At 36.1% G+C, this 21,510-nt stretch overlaps 1 protein-coding gene across 3 annotated transcripts; it reads right to left on the bottom strand.

Annotated features, from left to right (window-relative positions):
* Nucleotides 1–990: 990 nt before the first annotated feature.
* Nucleotides 991–21,490, bottom strand: QRSL1 (glutaminyl-tRNA amidotransferase subunit QRSL1). 3 transcript variants are annotated; one of them, XM_081141001.1, is made up of 11 exons: nt 21,349–21,490; nt 16,523–16,682; nt 16,096–16,194; nt 14,948–15,044; nt 12,903–13,079; nt 9,356–9,531; nt 9,161–9,273; nt 7,132–7,324; nt 6,489–6,606; nt 4,031–4,236; nt 991–1,496 (listed from the first exon to the last, which is right to left on the bottom strand). In XM_081141001.1, the coding sequence occupies exons 1-11, from the start codon at nt 21,370–21,372 to the stop codon at nt 1,273–1,275; spliced, it is 1,587 nt and encodes a 528-aa protein (XP_080997127.1). In that variant the 5' UTR covers nt 21,373–21,490; the 3' UTR covers nt 991–1,272. The 3 variants fall into 3 exon arrangements, with proteins under 3 accessions (XP_080997127.1, XP_080997128.1, XP_080997129.1); XM_081141002.1 differs by lacking the exon at nt 21,349–21,490 and adding an exon at nt 18,710–18,768; XM_081141003.1 differs by lacking the exon at nt 12,903–13,079.
* Between the last annotated feature and the right edge of the window lie 20 nt (nt 21,491–21,510).

Genomic DNA, 21,510 nt, shown 5'->3' with positions numbered 1-21,510 from the left:
TCCAGCATATCCACACTGTATACAGCACTTGCCCATTAATTAGTAGCTCTTTCAGTTATCAGATTGACTGTCATGGTATTGCAGTGCTTGTGTTCACGTAACCCTTATTTTACTTACTAATGCCATATTCACTTAACTTATAGTTATAATTGTTCTATTTTATTATCAGGTAGTTAATCTCTTATTGTGCCCAATTTATAAATTATATTTTATCATAGATATGCAACAAACATAGTATATGTAGGATTTGGTACTACCTGTGGTTTCAGGGATACACTGGGGGTCTTAGAATGTATTCCCCTCAGGAGAGGGAGAATACTGTACATTGAAACTTTCTCAATAAAACCGTGTTGCACAACCTACCAAAGTTTTAAGTCCAATATGGTCTGTTATGTTACAACTAATGTTTCTGTGACATCACTGAGTTCATCTGTGATCCGTTAATAGGAGAATGAGCTCAGTGTAAGATGGAGTTGTTTTGGTTCCTTGACATGGGGCTCTGGAATAGCAGAAGTAAAATTTTAACCTTTAGCATGAAGGAAAGTTCTCAGTCAGTGGTCTATTTTTAAAGAAATAAAAGGAGTGCCTGCACCTGGGGCGAAGCATGCTCCCAGTCTTGCATGACTCTGGGCCCCAGCAGGTTGCACTTCCTCCTGTGATCAAAGCTCCTCTTACATCTGCTTTGCTCGGCAAAGGCAAATATTCCCATTTTATTGTTTTTGTGCATTTTGCAACATCCCCTGAGACAGTCTCCCTCACATGTTGAGTTAGTTGCCTGTTTGCCTGGTTGTCCAGATGACCTCTGGAGGCCTCAATTATTGTTTTTGTTAACATTTTGGTTACAAAGATGTATAAGTTTTAAAAGTTTATTATTATTTTTACTGTAAGCTGTTTTTCTTTTTCCTTTCATTAAAATTAAAATATAGTTAATATACAATACTATATTAGTTTCAGGTGTACAACATAGTTATTCAACATTAATATACCTAATAAAGTAAATAAGCTCTGTTCTTTTTAATGAACATTTTTGCAAAATGCATCATTTTTCAGGAACACGTGTCTTGTATTACAGTAGAAATCCTGTACTTTGCACTTAGCAGATGCTTAATAAATGATGGCAGATTATAATTACCTATATCACAAGTATTTTAAACAGTGATTCCAAGGAATGGTTATGTTGACAATGAACCAAATTGCAAGAGCTTAGCAAGATCATTAGACTTTTCTAGAATATAAAATCTTTAAGTCATTTTAATTTGTCTGATATACTTGTCACTCCTGTTTTAGAGAAACAGAAGCTAACTTTTTATTTTCAAAGATTGATGAAAAATCATCCATTATTTCTTGAAGTTGAATAACAGGAAATTGTACTTGTTTTTCAAACCATTTGGCAATTGTAAGAAGCTGCTGGTCACAAAATGCACGTCCAATAAATTGTAGTCCTATTGGCAACCCTTGGTTGGAGAGGGCCACAGGGACAGTCACTGCTGGCAATCCTGAGTAAAAGAAGAAACCTATTAGTTGATTAACTCTCCATCCAAAGCAGCAAAGATCTCTTCCATTTTCCAATGCTAGTAGGTCCATGACAGGATAAGGTTTAAAAAAATAACGAAAATTATATGATATACATGCTTTTGTACCTTCCTTTGTTCACTTAACAATGCCTTGGTTTTCGAACATTTCAGAACTCGAACAGTCTTCTGGAACGAATTACATTTGAAAACCGAGGTACCACTGTATGTTGAAAATCACTGTTATCGGGAACATCTTCATTCTTTCTTATAGCCGCACATATCCCATTGTGCAGGTTTACTGTAATTTATTCAACCATTCTTCTATGGTTCAGCATTTAGGTTGTATTCAGTACTTAGCTTTTTCACACTATGCCCTAGTGAATTACCTTGTACACGTCTCTTGGTATTCCTGAAAGTTTCTCAAAGAGGATTGCTTCACCAAAGGATAAATAAATATGTAATTAGATAATGCCAAATTGCCCTCCAAAAAAGATTTGAACTCCTATCAGCAAAATGAGTGCTTTTTTCCTACAGTCTTGCTAAGAGAATATACTGTTGAGCTTGTAAATTTTCCCAATTTGTTAAATAAGAAATAGTAGCTCAGGGTAGTTTTCATTCCAGGTTTGGGGCAGAGAAAGTACAGTGGTACCTCGGTTTTAGAACGTGATCCATTCTAGAAGACCATTCAAGTTCTGAAACGTTCCAAAACCAAGGGATCAATAGCCGACAGCTAGGCCTCAGGATCTTGCACTCAGTGGAAGCCATGTGGCACGTTCGACTTGCGAGGCGTGTTCAAAAACCAAAGCATTTACTTCTAGGTTTATGGCATACGTAATCTGAGATGTTAGTCAACGGAGATGTTCGAAAACCAAGGTACCACTTTATAAAATCTTGGGATATCTTGTTATGCCATAAAATAAGAAAGTTTCCAAAAATTAATGGGACAGGTCTGAAGGATACGTGCAATTTGAAGGGGCTCCTGTTGACTAAATCTGGGACAATTTGAGCAGCAAACACAATAATGATAGTAATTGCTTATAATACATTGAATTTTAAAAAAAGGAAAGCTATTTAGAGAAGACTGCTAATTAATATATACAGATGGAATGCTCTAGTAGAAAAGTCAGTATTTTGTAATTCTCTAGGTATCAATTCAGGCAAGGAGCATCAATGGATGCTAAAACTAGGTTCACGTTTATTGGGGAATAGAATATTCACATGGTCTCAAAGTATCACCTCACCAAATGCTTATAACTGATAAAAAGGAAAATGTAACTTTACAAGGAAAACATCTGCAGTTACTTCCTTAACCAAGGGTTCAATTTATCTTCCAAAAGTGGAGCAAACTAATGTTAACTCTTTCCTGACATGAATAATACGTAGTATTTCTGCCAAAAATGTTTAACTCAACCCAATCTCAAGGAAGCAATCTGACATTCCAAATTATGGAGGGGACATCCTACAGGACAAGTGAATTAGACTCTTCAAAAAAGTCAATGTCACTTAAAACAAAAATGTTAAAAGTAGGGGATTTCTTATCAGAAATAAGCAGGCTAGAAGAAAGCAGCACAACATTTTTTAAGTGCTAAAGAAAAGAACTGTCAAAATAGAATCCTATTTATAGCAAAAATAATCTTTAAAAATGAAAGGAAAGAAAGCGAGGAGAATTAGTTGCCATCAGATGTACCCTAAAGGAAAGGCTAAAGGAATTTCTCTAAATGGAAAGGATATGATAAAACAAAGAACCTTGATATATCAGGGAAAAATAAACACAGTAAGCAAAAGCACAGGTAAGTACAATGGACTTTCCACCTCCTTTTGAGTGTTCTACATTATGTTTGATGACTGTAATAAAAATTATGATACAGACTGATGTGGTTCTAAAAACACAAAGAGAACTGGGGGGATTTAAAAAGACATCATAAACGAATGTACATATTAGGGGAAAAACAACTTATAAAAGACATTTTTGATGCAATTGATAATTTAAATTTATTATTTTAGAAAATTTAATTATTTAAATTTAAAATATAAATATTTAAATATGGACTGTATTTGGCAAATTATTGTATTTATGTTAGTCTTCTTAGGTATGATAATGGAATTGTAGTTATATAGGAGAATGTCTTTATTCTTAGAAGACTCACGATAAAGGTGTGTGTAGAAAGAGAGAGAGCTAGAGAGAAAGAAAGAAAGGAGAAAACAAAAGAGGCAAAATGTTAACAAGGGTGAATCCAGGCGAAGGGCATATGAGTATTCATTATACTACTTTTCAACTTTTCTGTAGGTTTGAACATTTTTAAATATAAGTTTAAAAATATGCTATTCAGTGGACTGATTCTTAATATGTGTATGTGTGTGGGGTGAATACTTGTATTCACCCCACACACTTTTCTAATCATTCCAGAAGGACTAGCAATTGCCTTTAGGAAACAATCTAGCTAGAACCTAAGTTGAAGACCAGGGTGCCTACATAAAAATGTAAAGAAATACAGAACATTCTTGAGAATCCTCACCTGCCATATTTACAGCCTGTGTAAAAATATCACCTTGGGCACTTCGAGTTCTGTTGTCTTCCTTGATGAACTCCACATACGGTACTGCCTCACTCAAGGTGGTGGGAGTTAGCAAGACATCCACTCCAGAGTTAAAAACATTCACAAAATCATTAGCAATGAGTCGTCTCACTTTCTGTGCTTTGACGAAATAATTCTCATAGTTTCTGGGGGGGAAAATAGATATTTTAATTTCAAGGGCTTTTTGTTATTTTTTTGAACAATTCTCATACATAAGGCTTGTTAAAGAATCACTGGATTCTTGGTTTTTATGAGCAGGCACCACAAAGATTCCTAACAACACATAAAAATGAATTTTGTTCAACTGTGATGTCATTTAAAAAGTCTGTCAGTCTGAAATTTAATCAATCAGAATCCACTACTCGATGCAATTCTGCATATATAATCACAAAATATTAACACTTCCAGGGACACCATTAAACCAGAATGTTCATTTTCAGGTGAGGAAAATCAAGTATAGTAATTAAATGAATTTGCAAAGGTTACAGAGATTGGCAGTGGAAGAAGAAGGACTAGCAATGGGTCCCTGGAGGCTCATTCCAATCCTCTTTCTATTATAATGTCTTATTTCATCAATAGTATGAGGATAACTAATGAGTAGGATGCTGAAGTTTTGCAAAATTCTAATATGCCATCAGAATTAGACACTAGAAAACAGGCTCTGGAAACAGATATTGGGGAAAGTATACTGTATTTGCAATTTGGTATTTTATGGATAGGCCCAGCCCAGGATGGAAATGTGCAATTCAAGGAAAGGTGCTTACTTTACTTAAAAGATTAAGGAATTAGTCAGACATAGAAGTTTACTATAAGTCCATAATGGAAAGAAATGTTAACAAGGGTGAATCCAGGCAAAGGGCCTATGAGTATTCATTATAATACTTTTCAATTTTTTCAAAAGGGAAAAAAAATAATCTTTAAATCCCTCTGAAGCTACTAATGAAGGCTGGCAAAAATACTAACTATTTTAACTTCAGTTTCCTCACCTGTAAAAACGGATATCACAACTCCAGTCTTACTGCAGACCAAATACAATGAGATAAAAATGTGAAATCTGTTTTATCCTAAAAGAATGCTATAGAAATATCAGATGTCTTTCTTATCATTTGACCACAGAGTCCACAGAGATGAATGCAGGCATCACCTGTAACTTACACAATGACAACTGATGGCTTAAATAATGTATTAACAGCATTCCCCAAACCTAAATTTTATAAATGAACAAATACTTCTGTTTTCTATTAATTTTCTTCCTCCTTTAAATGTGGTTCAGAAGCAGAGCTTCTGCTTCCATCAATGATGTGGTAAGAGAGATGGGACTTATCCTGCCATATTAAACAACTAGAAAATGAGACAAAAGGAAACCACCATTTTCAGACCTTAGACACCAGGTTTTGGGAAGAGGGAACTCAGAAGAGGGGGCTCTGAGAGAACAGAAGCAAATGAGTGAAAAGCCCTTTGATTTCCCTAGAGTAATGGCTGCAGGCAGTTTTCAGGCCTGAGCCCAGAGAGGAGGACCCTAAACAGAGTTTAAGAGTGGGGGAAGGGGCTTTCAGTGATGGAGCACACGATGGGAAGTTCAGGGAGGCACACAGCCACAATTTGCCAGAGCAAAGTAACGGACAGGAGAAAGGAGCACACAGAGCTCAAGGGATCACTAGAGATTGGTGAGAACATTTAAGATCTACTCCCTCAGCAACTTTCAAGCATACAATACAGTATTGTTAACTATATTAACTATGCTGTACATTAGATCCCCAGAACTTATTCATCTTATCACTGGAAGTTTGTACCCTTTGACCAACATCTCCCAATTTCCCCCAGCCCCCAGCAACTACCATTCTACTCTCTTTCTATGAGTTTGGCTTTTTAAAAAGATTCCACATGCTAGTGAGATCATACAGTATTTGTCTTTTTCTTATTTCATTTAGAATAACGTCTTCACAAGATGGTCAATAAACATATATTGAAGACAATCTAGGCAGGAGTTATAATAATTCAGAATTCTCTCTTGGAGCAAACGGGTACATAATGGAAGGGAAAACTAAGCTGATTCACTAGATTTTTCAAGAGACATCAATGTAACTTCCTACCTAAGGCTCTAATAGCAATAAGCCAACGTGGCAATAACAGTCAGGGAACACTTAATGAGTCCAAAATCCTTCAGGGTTTACTATTTAGTTTGTACTAATTATTTAACTAGAACATGAATTTTTTTGTTTCTTAACAGGAACCAAAATTACTATAAAATAACCATAGGCCTTTAATTAGGATTTCTAATTCAAGTCTTAAGGATTTTGCTTCTTTAGCAAATTATCTCAACTTATAAGACCTGCTACTTACTACCTTACTGTTGAGTTTTTAAGAATGGAGAAAATTCCTAAACCAATTATCTTACTCTTTTAATAAGAAAAAGTTTCCTGAGAGAATTCTCCCTCTCACCACATCGTTAAAGCCTTCTCGTCTGGTTGCAGCATACATGGCTTCGGTAGACACATTAATGTCACATCTGTGACCTGAAAACAAAAAGAGATAAACATTACTTGAAAAGGAAGTAGAGTTGTGGCTGAAAGGCAGACCTAAATTTACATTTGTGACCAATACTAAAATTGTGGGAGATTGTCCTTAATGGTTCCTCTTATTTGCCTTGTGACTGACTGACCAGTCAGGAATCAAGGAGAGAGAAGAAAATAACCAAGAGGGAAACATCATTTGTTTCTCCCTCATTTGTTTGTTCATCCATGCATTCAAATGTTTACTGAGCATCTACTATGTGCTAAGCACTACATTAGATGAACTGAGAATACAAAGATAAGATACTGTCCCTTCAAGGTGTTAAGCTCAGAAAGGTGAACCGAACACACAGAGATATTAATGATGAATAGTGTAAGTATAATGCTAAAATGACAAAGGATTCACTGATTTACTTCTCTAAATTATTAACATTATCTTGGGCAATAATTTTTTTTAAGCCACTAATAAGTAAACCTTTTCCAATGTTGAGACAACTACCTTAAAAACACAAAGCACAGCCATCTTACCATATTCTAGCCCGTCAAATCTTGCCATGTTCGATGCTACTTCTGACGTACACAATACTTGGTAGCAGACGACTGAATAACTGGTGTGGGGCAGGGACACTTCCATTACTTTGGCCCCCTCAGACTCAAAGAGGTTTGCAGCTTTGGACCAAAGAGATTGTACTTCATTTGATAAGTCTGGTACAAGATATTCCTTATTGGAAAAAAGTTAAAGAACAGAAATTAGAACATCTGTATAGATGATTTATAAAACTTTATACTCTAGGACCTTTGGCAATAGATTAGAAAATTTGATTAAACTGCTAGTAGGTAGCCACAAAGATTGAACTAATTTAAGAGTGTTCATGGTATGACAAGCTCAGTACTAGATATGAGCTGGATTAACAATATTAAAGATTAGCGATTTGGTTGGAGAACTTATATTTGTTAAATGTTCATTATATATCAGGTACTCTGCTGGATGCTTTCCAAAGGTTTTATACTTTAATGCTTTTAACAATCCCATGATGTAGGTATTATCTTTCATTTTATTAATAAAAAATATAGAGACTAGAGAAGTTAAGTAACTTTACTAATATTATATAGCAGCTAAATATAGGATCTAGGATTCTAAACTAGGTCTGTTTCTATAACCTGTGCTCTCTCTAAATCCTTAAAAGAAGGCACAGCTGTTACTTTAATTGAAGATTTTAAAGAAAGTAAAATTTCTCTACAGCAGTGGTCTCAACTGGGGACAATTTTATCTTCTTCCTTTCAACCAGGGGTCATTGGTAGTGTCTGTAACATTTTTGGTTGTGGGATTGTGGTATAGTGGGGGTGTTACCTCTAGGGGCAGAGGCAGTGATGCTGCTAAACATCTTACAATGCATAGGACAGTCTCCCACAACAAAAATTACCCAAAAAAGTATCGGTGCCCTGGCTGGGTGGTTCAGTTGCTTTTGAGTGTCATCCTGTACACCAAAAAGATTACTGGTTTGATTCCCGGAAAGGGCACATATCTAGGTTGCGGGTTAGATCCTGAGTCAGGAGGCAACCAATTGATGTTTCTCTCTCACATTGATGTTTCTTTCTCTCTCTCTCCCTTCCTTTCTCTCTAAAATCAATAAACATATCCTTGGGTGAGGATTAAAAAATAAAAATTATTGCTAAGCTCAAAATTAAAAAGAAAAATTAAAGGTCAGTAATTTAATATATTTACTTTCATGTACGAATACTCAATTGGTATTGTAATAAGTGCAGTAGTAATACTACTACTAATAGTAATGTTGGCAACGTTATTGATCCTTTACTATGCAAAGCATATCTTGGGCTCTGTCCTTTACATCAGGGATTAAGAAACTATTGCCCATCTGTGGGCCATATGACTTGCCAGCTATTTTGGAAAATAAAGGTTTATTAGAACACAACCATACTCTTGATTACACACAGTCTATGGCTGCTTTCACAATACAGTGGCAGAGCTAAGTAGTTATGATAAAGACTGCATGGCCCACAAAGCCTAAAACATTTACCTAATTGACACTTTACAGAAAAATTTTATAGCCCTTGCTTAACATGATCACCTAATTATTTTTATTGAGGTGTAATTGACATACAACATATTATATTAATTTCAGGTGTACATGATTCAATATTTGTATGTATTAAGAAATGATCACCACAGTAAATCTAGTTAACATCTTTAACTATACAGTTTTTTTTCTTGTGATGAGAACTTTTAAGATCTACCCTCTTAAGCAACTTTCAAATATGCAATAGAGTATTATTAACTATAGTCACCATGCTCTACATTACATCCCCATGATGGTTATCTAATTCAAACCTCATCACTCTCTGAAATCAACACTGTTATTATCCCCATTTCACAAATAGGGAAATTGAGCTTAGACAGATTAAGGCACATGCCCAGGTCACATAGCTAATAAAAGCGGCAGAGCAAGGATTCAAACCCAAGCAGTCTGTTTCCCAAATCTGTGCTCTGTGTTTGACTTGACAGTATTTCTGTAAAGTAATGAAAGGGAAGAGTTACCTTTGGAATTCCTATACATAGTTTGCTCACATCTGTCAAACTGGGAAGCACAAATGGTTTAACAGGATCTTGTACTGTGGTAGAATCTTTGCAATCATGCCCCGCCAGTACACCTGTAAAGAAAAATACTTGGGAGTGACATTGTTTTACGGTGAAACTGTAATATTTTGAAACTATATGGAATTATATAACTACCCAACACAGTTGCTGCATCATCCACGCATCTGGTTAAGATTCCTGTCACATCCATTGAATTCACCAGGGGAATGAGACCGTGACGAGAAACCAAGCCATAGCTTGGTTTTAAACCAACAACCCCACAGTGGGCAGCTGGATTCCTGGTTGATCCTCCTGTATCTGATCCTAAAGCCCTGGAATTTAAATGGAATTCTCTTTAGAAGACTGACATATATGTAATTACATCTGAAATCTACCTTTTTAAATGCACATTTAAAAACTGTATTTCCCCCTGATTATATAAAAGTAAAGCATGCTCATCTCAGAGAATTCTTAAAATATAGAAAAGGGTAAGCGGTAACCATCCTGAGGCAAACAGTGTTAACATTTGGCAAACAGTGTTAACATTTGCCATATTAACTTTTTAAAAATGCATTTCTCTTTCATAGTTCAGGTCGTTCTATAATCATGTTTCCATCTCTTTTTTGCTTATCATGAGCCTTTTGTTATATCTTTAAAATTACTGAAAATTTAAAATATTCTATCATATCAGTTGGCAATTTCCAATATTTTAAAGTACATTTTATCAATATACATACAAATCTTATACCTCCCTTAAATGGCAATTTTACAGTATGCTTTTACCAACTGAACACACCCTTCCCAGAAAGTCAGATACAGCCCTTCTCTACCACATTTATAATCATGAATAGAAATGTATTTTAATTTATTTAAACATTATGTTGTTGCCAACTAGAATAATAATTGCATAATTAATTACTTCATAACAAATACCTTTAAACATAAATCTTGGCTCATATGTCTGATTATTTTTTAAGTTAGCTTCTAAGAAGTAGAGTTAATGGGCCAAAGAATCTGCCTGTTATTATAAGTTCTTAATACATACGGTCAAATTACTCATCAGAAAGGTTATGTCAATTTATAGTCCCAACTGCAGTGAATCACATTGTGTTTAATGTTTCATTGTTTCACTGAGTGCTAGCAGTTCTTAAAATATGGTTAAACTAATAACCAAAAAGCTTTGTTAATGTGTATTTTAAAATAATTTTTCACATTTATTTGTATTTGTATTACCCAACTATGAAGTGTCTATTCATTGTTTTGCCCAAAACTCGGAGTATATGCTTTTATTAAAAAACAAACAAAAAACCCCCACAAAAACTAACCTTGAGGACATTATGCTAGGTGAAATAAGTCAATCACAAAAACTGCATAATTTCATTTACATGAAATACCTAGAGTAGTAAAATTCATAGAGACAGAAAGTAGAAGAGTGGTTGCCAGAGGCTGGGGGACAGGCAAACGGAAAGCTGTTGTTTAATGGGTAGAGAGTTTCAGTTTTGCAAATGAAAAAGTTTTGAAGATTGGTTGCACAGCAATGTGAATGTATTTAACACTACTGAACTTACACTTAAAAATGGTTAAGATGAGCCTGGCTGGCGTGGCTTAGTGGTTGAGCATCGACCTATGATCCAGGAGATCGAGGTTTGATTCCCGGTCAGGGCACATGCCCGGGGTTGTGGGCTCAATCCCCAGTGGGGGGCATGTAGGAGGCAGCTGAGCAATGATGCCCTCTCATCAGCAATGTCTCTCTCTCTCTCTCTCTCTCTCTCTCTCCCTTCCTCTCTCTGAAATCAATAAAAACATATTAAAAACAATGGTTAAGATAGTAAATTTTATGTTGTGTATATTTTACAATTAAAAATTAAAAACATTTTAAAAACTGTTTCAGAAAAAAAGTTTCTCTGATTACAAAAGTGTGCATGCCTGCTGCAAAAGCTAAAATATTCTATTAATAAGTGTAATGTAAAAAATAAAATTTTTTATAATTACTACCCCCATAAAAATCTAGTTATCAGTTTTAATATACATTCATCCAGACACTTCCACGCAAATAACATATAGGGTGGGGCAAAATAGGTTTATAGTTGTTCATGTGGAAATACAATAATTAATAAATAATACAAGGATAAACTCTGCTTTGAGTACTCACAACTGTAAACCTACTTTTGCCCCTCCCTGTACACACATATATAATTACTAATTTTAATAAAAACTAAGGTCATACTATACATGCTATTTTGCAACTTGTTTTCTACTTAACAGTATACCTTGGATATCTTTCCATGTCACTAGTGGTCTAGCTCATTCCTTTTAGTGGTGCACAGTATTCTAAGAATCGTCTCATTTTTAAAATTATTATAGAAAGAATGAATCAAAGTGAGGGGGAGGATGACAAAGCAGAACACTTGATAGTTTGGGACCCATTCAATTTGGAGTTACTTTGGGTCTGTGCTTCTCTTGACTACACCCAGAGTAAAACTTTGGACTGAACAAGGCTCCTACCAGTCACATGGCCCATGTGTTCTACAGAAAATGCAAATTAGATTGCCTTTCTTACCCAGTCCATTTGAGCCACAAGATCAGACTGTTGCTTTCACAATTTCTAAAAGGATACATTTTCTTATTAGGATTCACTGACAGCTATGTAAAGTAAAACGTACATTTCCATACGAATTACATGTCAAAACGCCATCTTCTCAAAGCTCATTCGGAAAGATGAACACTAAGTGGGGTGATGAGGATAGGAAAGAGCACCTAATCTGGCAGTTCTAACTTATCAGAACTCTCATTAATATTAATGCAGTGCTATCAAATTTCACAGAGATAAAATGAAATGGTTTTGCTTGTTAACAATATTTCAGGGAAACTAAAAAAAAAAATCTGTAGAGTCTAAATCTCCATAGCTGTAAAGAATATAAATAATTTATTGTTCACAATGCTTCTGAAAGGGCTTAGTTTCAGTGGATAATTAAGGAGAGATAACTATAATAACAGCACTATCTATTTACTCTTCTTTAGGTGGTTAGGAAATGCTTTACAAATGGGAACTAAAACATAAAGCATGAATGATACTTTCCAAATACGAAGTATGACAGGTAAGCAAATCAACTCCCTACAAACTTGAAAAACTTTTACTTGCTGATATACATTTTTAGTTGCTGATTGATAAAAACACTATATTAAATATTCTATTGATACATACTAGGAGCACTTTTTTTCTTTCTTTTTGTTTTGGGCAAAAGTCAGAATTAGCTGAAGGATAAACCATAGCTAACAATTTAGCTCAGCAGTATTCAGCTAAAGCCATGGTATGTTAGTTAGTCCTTAAATATCTATACAATCAGTAAGCAGACACCCAAATAAAATATTTAAAAAATGAAATTCAATAAAGTCCATTTATGCTAACTGGCTTATTCTGCAAGATCCATAAAATCATGTTTTTAAGAGAATCAGGTACTATAGAGGAAGACTTTAAACGTTATCTTAAAGTTAATTTATACATTTAACTTTAAGATAACATTTAAAGTTATCTGAGTGTATTTATAAGACATAATTTTGATACACCACTGAACACAAATAGCTCACTAAGAAGAAATAAAAATACCAAAGTATGAACTTCTCTACTGTTGGATTTTGCCTATATTTTATGACTACTGGTATTAGGTTGGGTTTTAAAGTACAGATGGAAAAAACAACTTACGCAAAGCACGTGAACGCTGCTACGGCTGCTGCACTCCCTCCTGAGCTTCCTCCAGTTATAAGCCAATTTGAATCCTTGTGCTCACCATGGGGCTTCCACTTCCTCTTTTCTCTGTACTGTTCTGAATAACTCCAGGGGTTTTTAACTGGTCCAAATACACTATCTGTGCTCCCAGATCTGAGATGAAGAAAGGTGCTTAAAATTTTCATTTTATGTGAAAATTTCATCTTCTGATTATTTGCTTCTGACACTGTATATAATCCACTGTAAACTGAATTGGAAAAGGTAGGAAACCTGCTTAGATGTAGCTTTCTTTAATTAGATGGTTGCGGAGGTGAAGGATGGAAAGAGCATTTGTGATAGAAAGTAGAGAAAACTAGTCTGCTAAGAAACAAAGATTTTTATTCCAATTGATCATCTAATTCAGTTTAAGATGATTTCTCTTGTAAACTAAGGTCTTCCAGTTGAAGAGTGTCACAAACATTCAAACAGTTAATAAGAAGTCTTTTGAAGGAATCCCTCTATTAATCAGAAGTTTTAAGAAAAGCATTGTAAGTGGAATGCTAATAACTTACTTTTTAAATTTTGAAATAATTTCAGTCTTACAGAAAAATTACAAAAATAAAAAAGCATGAAAAGTACTTTATACCTTTTAGCCAGATTCACCTACTGTTAACATCTTGCCTCATTTATCATTTGAGTGTTCTGTGTGTATGTATGTACATACACACTTTTTTTTTTTTCTGAACCATTTAAGGGTAAATTATATTGCCATGGCCCTTTACTCTTAAATACTTTAGTATGTATTCAGTATATATTTCCCAAGACTAAGGGCATTTTTTATGTGTTTATTTGCCAACTGTAAATATTCTTTAATTAAATGTCTGCTTATATCTTTTACCTATTAAAAGAAAAACTGAGTTGTTTTCTCGTTATCATGTTGGGAAAGGTTCTATACATAGGCTGTCTCCAAAATATGTATACACACACTTTGACTAATTATAAAGGCAGTGTTTATTAAAATACATTTCATCTTCAAAACTGAGCTATCATATATTAAAGTGTGTATATATTTTGGGGGGACACCCTATATACTGGATGTCAGTTCTTTCTCAGATACATGTGTTGCAAATATTTTCTCTCAGTCTGTAGTTTTTGTTTGTTCATTTTTAAAACAGCCATTTCAAAGTCCAGAAGTTACTAATTTTAATGAAGTCCAATCTATCAATTTTTTTATTTTACAAATTGTTCTTTGTGTCCTAAGAAATCTTTGCCTAACTCAAGGTCACAAAGATTTTCTCCTACATTTTTTTCTATAAGTTTTAGGTTTTATGTACTTTAGCCTCTTTTAATCTGGAACATTTTCAAAGCCTTCTGTAGTTTTTTGATATTGACATTCAGTAGAATATTTCTCAGTTCAGATGTCTTTTGTTTCCTTGTTATTACTTTAGTTTATACATTCTCAGCTGGAAAATTGCATAGCTGATGGTGTGTTTCTTTCAGGGAATCACATCTGGAGGTACACGATGTTCACTTCATCCTCATTGAAGATATTCATTTTGATCAGCGCTTCAAGGCAATGTCCTTATAACCTATGTTCAAGTTTACTCCATGGATTTACTAAGTACCAAGACAATGAAAAGATAAGCCAAAGATTTGGAGGAAATATTTGCAAGTCACCTGTATGATAATGGACTGGAATCCAGAATATATATAAGAACTCTTACAACTTAATAAGACAAACAACCCAATTTTAAAAAACGGGGTGGAGGGCAAAAGATTTGAATAGAGTTTTCATCAAAGAAGATATACGGGCAGCAAAACACATAATGTTTAACATTATCAGTTGTCAGGGAAATGCAAACTAAAACCAAAATGAGATACAACCATATACCTATTAGAGAGTAGAACATAATCTCACAGAGGGAACTGAGAACCTGGCATGACAGTCCTCACAGAATTACCTGACTACTTTTAGGAAACTACATAATGAAATTAAAGACAGATGGAAGAATACAAGAGAAGAGCATTTCAATTTTACTTACCCCATAGCAAACTCATCTAAGTTTGTTTTTCCCATTAGTAGAGCTCCCTGATCCAACAGCTTCTGAACTACTGTGGCATTATAAGGTGGTACATAACCTGAAAAAAATTCAGTTATTTTTATTATAGGAAAGAAAACAGTGAACACATATATCATATTGAAGAAACAATATTTTAAACTGCAATTAAGCAATTCATATTGACATGTGTTAATTATTCTTAATTTGACTAGTAGATTGTACTTTCTTTCAAAAGTTAGCTAGTTTTTTCTACTGCTAACTACTGTGTTTTCCAAAGACAGTCTATATTCACTATTTTTATAATCTAAAAACTTTGACTGTAACAGCACTGCATAATATTGAATGACAGAGGTGTAACCAATTTATTTGATTTTAATCACAAAATCATATTTTTGTTTTCTGAACTTGAATTTTTCTTCTAGGATGATGCTATATCACAGTAACTTTTATCCATTTCCAGTCAGAAATAGATTTTTATTGTTAATTAAAATTTTTTCTATCTAATGTATATTCCAAAACAAGGAACAACAGTCTACCTATCATAGGAACCTAGGCACATACCTCAGAATATTACTTTTAGTATGTAGTACTCTGAATAACCTTTTTCCATTTCATTTTCTTCCTAGGATCCAAACACTTTGATAAACATGATTACTTTTTGACTTACTAAACTGTAAAGAATAAAGCTAAGCACCACAATACTCATATAAGGTATAGTGATGTAAGGTAGAAAAGTCAGAAAATAAAAAATAACAGGACAATAGAGGATGATGAATCCTCAAGATTCAAGAGGGGTAATGACAGCCACTTCATACTATTACCATGTTATCAATGAGTGGGAGTTAGAGGTTGCTTAGTGTATTTGCAGTGATCAGTTATTGAGTTTTCCTAAACAGGATTGCTAAAATTTCCTAAATAAGATTCATCCACTAAGCTAGCCTACTTCTAAAGAATAATTTTGCATTCTGAAAGAGCAAATAGTGAAAAGGTAAAATTCCATCCTAAGTATCTCCTTTGTAGATATAATTAGTCTGAGAGTATCTTGGTGCTTTAGTATCTTATCTCTAATTTAAACTGAAAAATTCTTATTTTTAATAAAACTATTAATGTTGTGATCAGTTAGACTTAACCTTTCAGCATGTTTGATGCACACGTTGTCTCAATGCCAGATGTGCTAAAGTTGTCTTTTACTGCAACAGGAATTCCATCTAAATCCCCAAGTGGGTGACCTGTGATAAAAAGCCAAAAGAATAGATGTATCTAATTCAAGATATAACGGCATATTAATACTAGTTGTTTACCTAGAACTATTAGTTCTAGGTGAAGATACTTCTTCAGAAATAAAATTCATATTAGAAATTATTGCAGTTGGACAGTATAAAGCATCATATATCCAATTGCTTCATTTTTATTATACCTCATGGCAAGTTCTTTAAATTCCTTTAAATAAAGGAATGCTTTATGTTAAAAGATTCACTTGCCACATGGAGACTGCTACATCCAATTAAACTCTTTCTCTAAGGACATAACAATTAACTATAATTCAAAGTAACTTACCTTTCTTATATCTTTCCTCTGATTCTTCAGCTTGCTTTAAGGCCACCTCTTCTGATACAGTAATGTAAGCATTTAGAAACTTGGTCTTCTCGATAAGGGAGAGACATTTTTGACAGAGCTCAGTTGGAGTAATTTGGCCTTGTTTCAGTGCCGCAGAAACCTATAATATATAAGTACAAAAACCCTTTGCTGAGTCTGCAAAAGTTTCAAATATTATACTGAGGCAGGCAGATAGAGTGGAATCTCTTGGATGCAAAACCCAGAGAACCTATCAACTCTACACTTAGTGTAGTGAATCAGGGTAATACCTTGATCAGCTTGAAGATGGTTTGGAGGACACCACTTTCACAGGCCTAGCTAAGTAACTGTTTCTAAGCCAAGCTTGAAGAGACAAGAGCAATGGTTTAGGTGAACCATCGTGCCCAGTAGAAGTAGAGATCCAGCATGGGTGAAGCATGGGTTAGGGCAAATTGTGTACAGAGAGTAGCTTAGCAGCAACACAGGCAGTCCATAGAGAAAGAAAAGAGAAGTGAACTTGACAAGGCAATACAGGACTTCATGGCTCTAAATAAATGATCTTTATTAGATAGATCTTTAGATTTATTGCAGAATTCAAGCAAAAGCCATTATGCACTGAGAGAAATGCTTAGAAAATATGGATTCAAAAGCAAACAAGCTTTTCTGAAATCCTGTCTTTGCTACATTAGGAAGACTGGTAAAGAAAGCAATAAAATAAACTGTACCACAAGTGATCAGAACCTGTATGTTGATAGCAAGTGCAGCCTGAGGTGAAGAGATAATTATTTAACACTTCCTACAGAAGTAATAACTACATACTTATCAGGTAAAGTAAATCAATAAGAAGTCAAAGATAACACCAGTTTGGAAGATAATACAAAAAGGATTGGATTAGATGGGAGCTCAGAGATAAGGGGGCTGGGGAAGAACATTTATTGAGTATTTACCAAGAGTCAGGCATTGTTGTTGGCTTTACATGCATTACTTCATTTAACCCTTAAAACAACCACAGAAGTTAAATATTATTAACACCATTTTAGAGATGAAGAAACTGAAGCTCAGGAAGGTTAAGTGATTTGTCCAAAGTCACACAAATAGTAAAGGGTAGAAGCAGTTTTTTTAACATATGCTCCTTCATCATTTCTTTCTGTACTAGTGGGAGCTTAGTTTGTCCTCTAAGTTGACTGTATTTTCACGTGTCCTAAATACATCAAGCAAAAAAAGTCTGCATTTGGAGGAAAATTTGCAAATAATCTGCTCTCAGCTGCTGAATAAATCATCAAAGCAGTCGTATTCTTAGGGCTGAGGGTTTTAAATGAGAAAGCTGTGGCAATAGGTCACTGGGAGGACCTAATGCTGATGGACAAGAGGAGGAAAGAACTGCCATGGGGAGTCTGGGGGAGTGATTCAGGGATGGAGAGAGGCAGCTGGGCTTGGCTTAAAGGAAGTAACCTAGTAACAAGAAGAGATATTTCTGTTCAATGTTTTGTATGAAACATAAACTCTTTACAAGAAAGGAGCTAGAGAGAAATAAAAAGATAGCACTGTGTTCTAATATTATAAATATGGAGTGAAAAGAAAGAAGAAAGTATTAGGCTGGGTACAAAAGTCAGAACTAGTAAACACCAAAAGGAGAGAAACAGAGAGCTTCATAGGCAGGCCTACCCCATGGCAAAGTTGTAACGGGAAAATTATGTCTGCCACTTTCTCTCCTTTGCCTCAAGTCCTCTAATGCCCACTACCCGTAAACTGCTTTCTGACGTGTCAACTGGTATGAGAATAAGAAGGAGCTACAGTTGTAGGAAATGAGATTGCCTAGGAGCACTCATTTTAAATGGTGTGCTGATCTTCGTTAGGACCATTTTTAGGAAATCCAGATTTGAGAAAGTCAGTAAGGGAATTGGAGAAGAGAAATGAAAACAAAGATGCTAATGAGCTAGACTGGATTGAGCATAAGGAATATGAGATATAAATAGTACGGCTCTCATGGGAAAAAATTAAAAGTGTCATATCTTGAATACAGGATGAAATCAAATATAAAACTTTTTGTTAAAAAACAAATTCTCTCTCCTTGGCACTTCTTTCCTCTATTGGAAACTAGGCTTTTCCTTGAGGCTATTGCTTCTCCTGCAGCTTTCTCAAGGGATTACTGTTTTAGGTCCTACCTACCATGTACCGGAGTCCAAAGGAGAACGGAATGTGCGAGCAGGCATCCTCCTAGGTCCTTAATGCCTTTCTCTTCCATCTTCTTTCAAAACCTGAGCTCATCTGAAGCACAGGCCTTGGAGGTGATTATACCACCCTCACTGGTGTAGTAAGTACTGCACCAAGTCTCTCTACTACTCCTTTTCACTCATTGAAGATTTTAGTAGCTAGCTCACTGTAATCTTCTTTAATATGGCTCCCGTTGCTATTTTTGTCAAATTCGAACTTCAAGTCATGTACCCTGACACCCGGCCTCTCAGTTCTTGACCTCACTCTACACACTTTTCCTTCACCTCACCCCAGTGACCAACTCACATGGTCATAGCCCAGACTACATCATTACCAATATCTTATAACCTCCCAAACCTCAATTCTAGTTATTCCACATCTCCAGGCCCTTAAGCCCATTTACTCTACTACCCACATAGTTTGCAAGAAAATGGGGACCTCAGTTCTAAAACCGCAAGGAAATAGATTTTGCCAACAACAAATGAGGACCCTGCGATGTAAAATTAAACTACAGATAGCCCTGGCTGACACACTGATTTCAGCCTTGTGAGACTCCTAAGCAGAGACCCCAGCAGTTCCCTTCCTGGACTCCTACTGGATATGTAATTAAACTTTAGAATTAATATTAGCCTGGTGTCTGGCTCCTAGAAACAATGGGGGTCATGCCACAAAAAAGGAAGGTAAAAGTAAGACTCCTCCCCTTCCTGAATGTACCTGGGTAAAATTCACAAATAGGAGTTTTATCTCCTACTTGGCACTTTAGCTCTTTTTAGTGCTTCCTCCCAGGGCTTCTCTGTTGCCCTAAGCCTACACTTAGGTCCTCCAAATTGCCCTAAAACTCCATAGTTTTTAGCCCTCCCCTTAATTTCCTCCCCAGCAAATTTTCCCTTTCTTCAATTGATTATCTCAACTAGGGTGTGATGGAGAGAAGTTTGATTGAACTAATGAACAGATCATTCAGTCTTTCCAGGCATCTTTACACATTTAAAATAGAATGTGTACTAAATTAATCTCTAATTGGTAGAATAGGGGGCAATGATACAATGATGTGGAGAAAATACAGAGTGGACAAAAGATATATTTGGGGTTGGGAAAATAACCACCAAATGTTTTGCACACAGTATCAATAAGTAATTGTTAAAGGAGTGATTGAATGAAAGCAATCATGCCAGGGCAACCTCCGGTATATCCCTGGGTCAGTTCCCCTACACGTTTTTTTTACCCCCTTGACGTAAAAGCTGTTTCTCATAATGCCTCACTCAACAACCTGATGAAGGGGTAGCACATAAAAGGGGGAGCTGAACCGGAAAAGAACAGAAAAAGACCATATTTGTTCAGTTGTATTTCATTTTAAAACAAGTTTTCTTTAGTTATTTTAAAGAACAAATAGGATTCTTCACTGACAGTAAAGGCCAGATGCAATTAAAATGGTAAAACAATAATTATTTGGGGGGGGACTTTTTAAGCCTGTGGACTTTAAAAGTTCTCATAATTTACAGTTTTCTAAAAGGCTGCCAGGTGGGAAGAAAAGACTTTCCAGGTGAAGATAGAAGGCAGGGTAAGTCCTCAACCACTACTTAGAAGCAGAGTCACCTGGAGCCTTGGTTAAACCATATACTCTGAGCCTTACCACACACACAGCCCTGCCTCAGTGGGACACGACTTAGTTTTAACAAGGGCTGGAGGCGATCCTGATAGCAGTGCGCCTGCATTCAGATATAAAGGTTGAGAGATGGAGGCCAGGAAACACAGACCTGAATTAAAACCCTAAGAGCAGGGATAAAGCGAGAGGACAGATTCCAGACATAATTGCAAGACAGAATTAACAGGGGTCAGTGATTTATCGGATGCTAAAGATGAAGAAGAATCTAAGGGCAACTAGGATAACAGTTGTCCCATCAATAAGACTATTAAGAATTCAGAAATCAGGTTTCGGTGTGCTTTTTTTTTTTTTTTTAAGATGGAGGTTTGAGAGGAAAGAGGTGGTCCTGCTACAATGATGAAGCCAACTCTGGTTAAATGGTGCCTGAGATGCTTACGGGACATTTGTTAGACACGTCCAGAAGACATTCGCCAATACAGCCTAGAGTTAAAACGTGACGCCCAGGAAACGGAGACAACGGTAAAGCAATCGGGCATCTCAGTGGCGGGTAGAGCGCCGAGAATGAATAGATCGAGGGGGCGGAGGAGGGGCAAATCAGTCGTTTGACTTTTGCCAGGGACAGAGTTGCTGGGCTCCTGAGAACTGCATCAAATGAGTGTTGGGGACAGAAGAGAGACTGAAGGGGACCAGTAAGACCCCCCACCTCTGGCAGAGCCGCTCTATAAGCATCGGCAAACGTGTAACTGAGAAGCCGGTGGACACTTCCACCCCATAGCTCCGCGGTACAGAAGTCTCCCCTGCTAAGGTCCTAACTCTAGAACCGGTATGGAGAGTACAGCCGGAGGACCCACAGGGCCGAGTCCCCAACCCAGTTCCAGGGAAGGAGGCGGCGAGGCTGACAGAGGTGCGCGGTCGGGCCTTGGACTCCGAGTCCACGGGCTCCGCGAATCTGTCCGACCTCCCTGGGCCCTCAGCAGCCATTTCCACTCACTTCTCGGAGGGTCCGACCCAGCATGGTCCTCGCGCCCAGCCTGCCACCCCAGGGGCCAGGCGACAAGAAGGAAAAAGAAAGGTCAACCACTGCTGCCGGTTTTACGTGGGCGCAGCCATCTTTGCTCGTCACGGCACCCTTCAGCACCGAGTACTTCCATTG

Source organism: Miniopterus schreibersii (assembly GCF_964146895.1).
Source record: "Miniopterus schreibersii genome assembly, chromosome: 6".
In the NCBI taxonomy this organism is placed as follows: Eukaryota; Metazoa; Chordata; class Mammalia; order Chiroptera; family Miniopteridae; genus Miniopterus; species Miniopterus schreibersii.
This window is presented reverse-complemented; position numbering and strand designations above follow the sequence as displayed.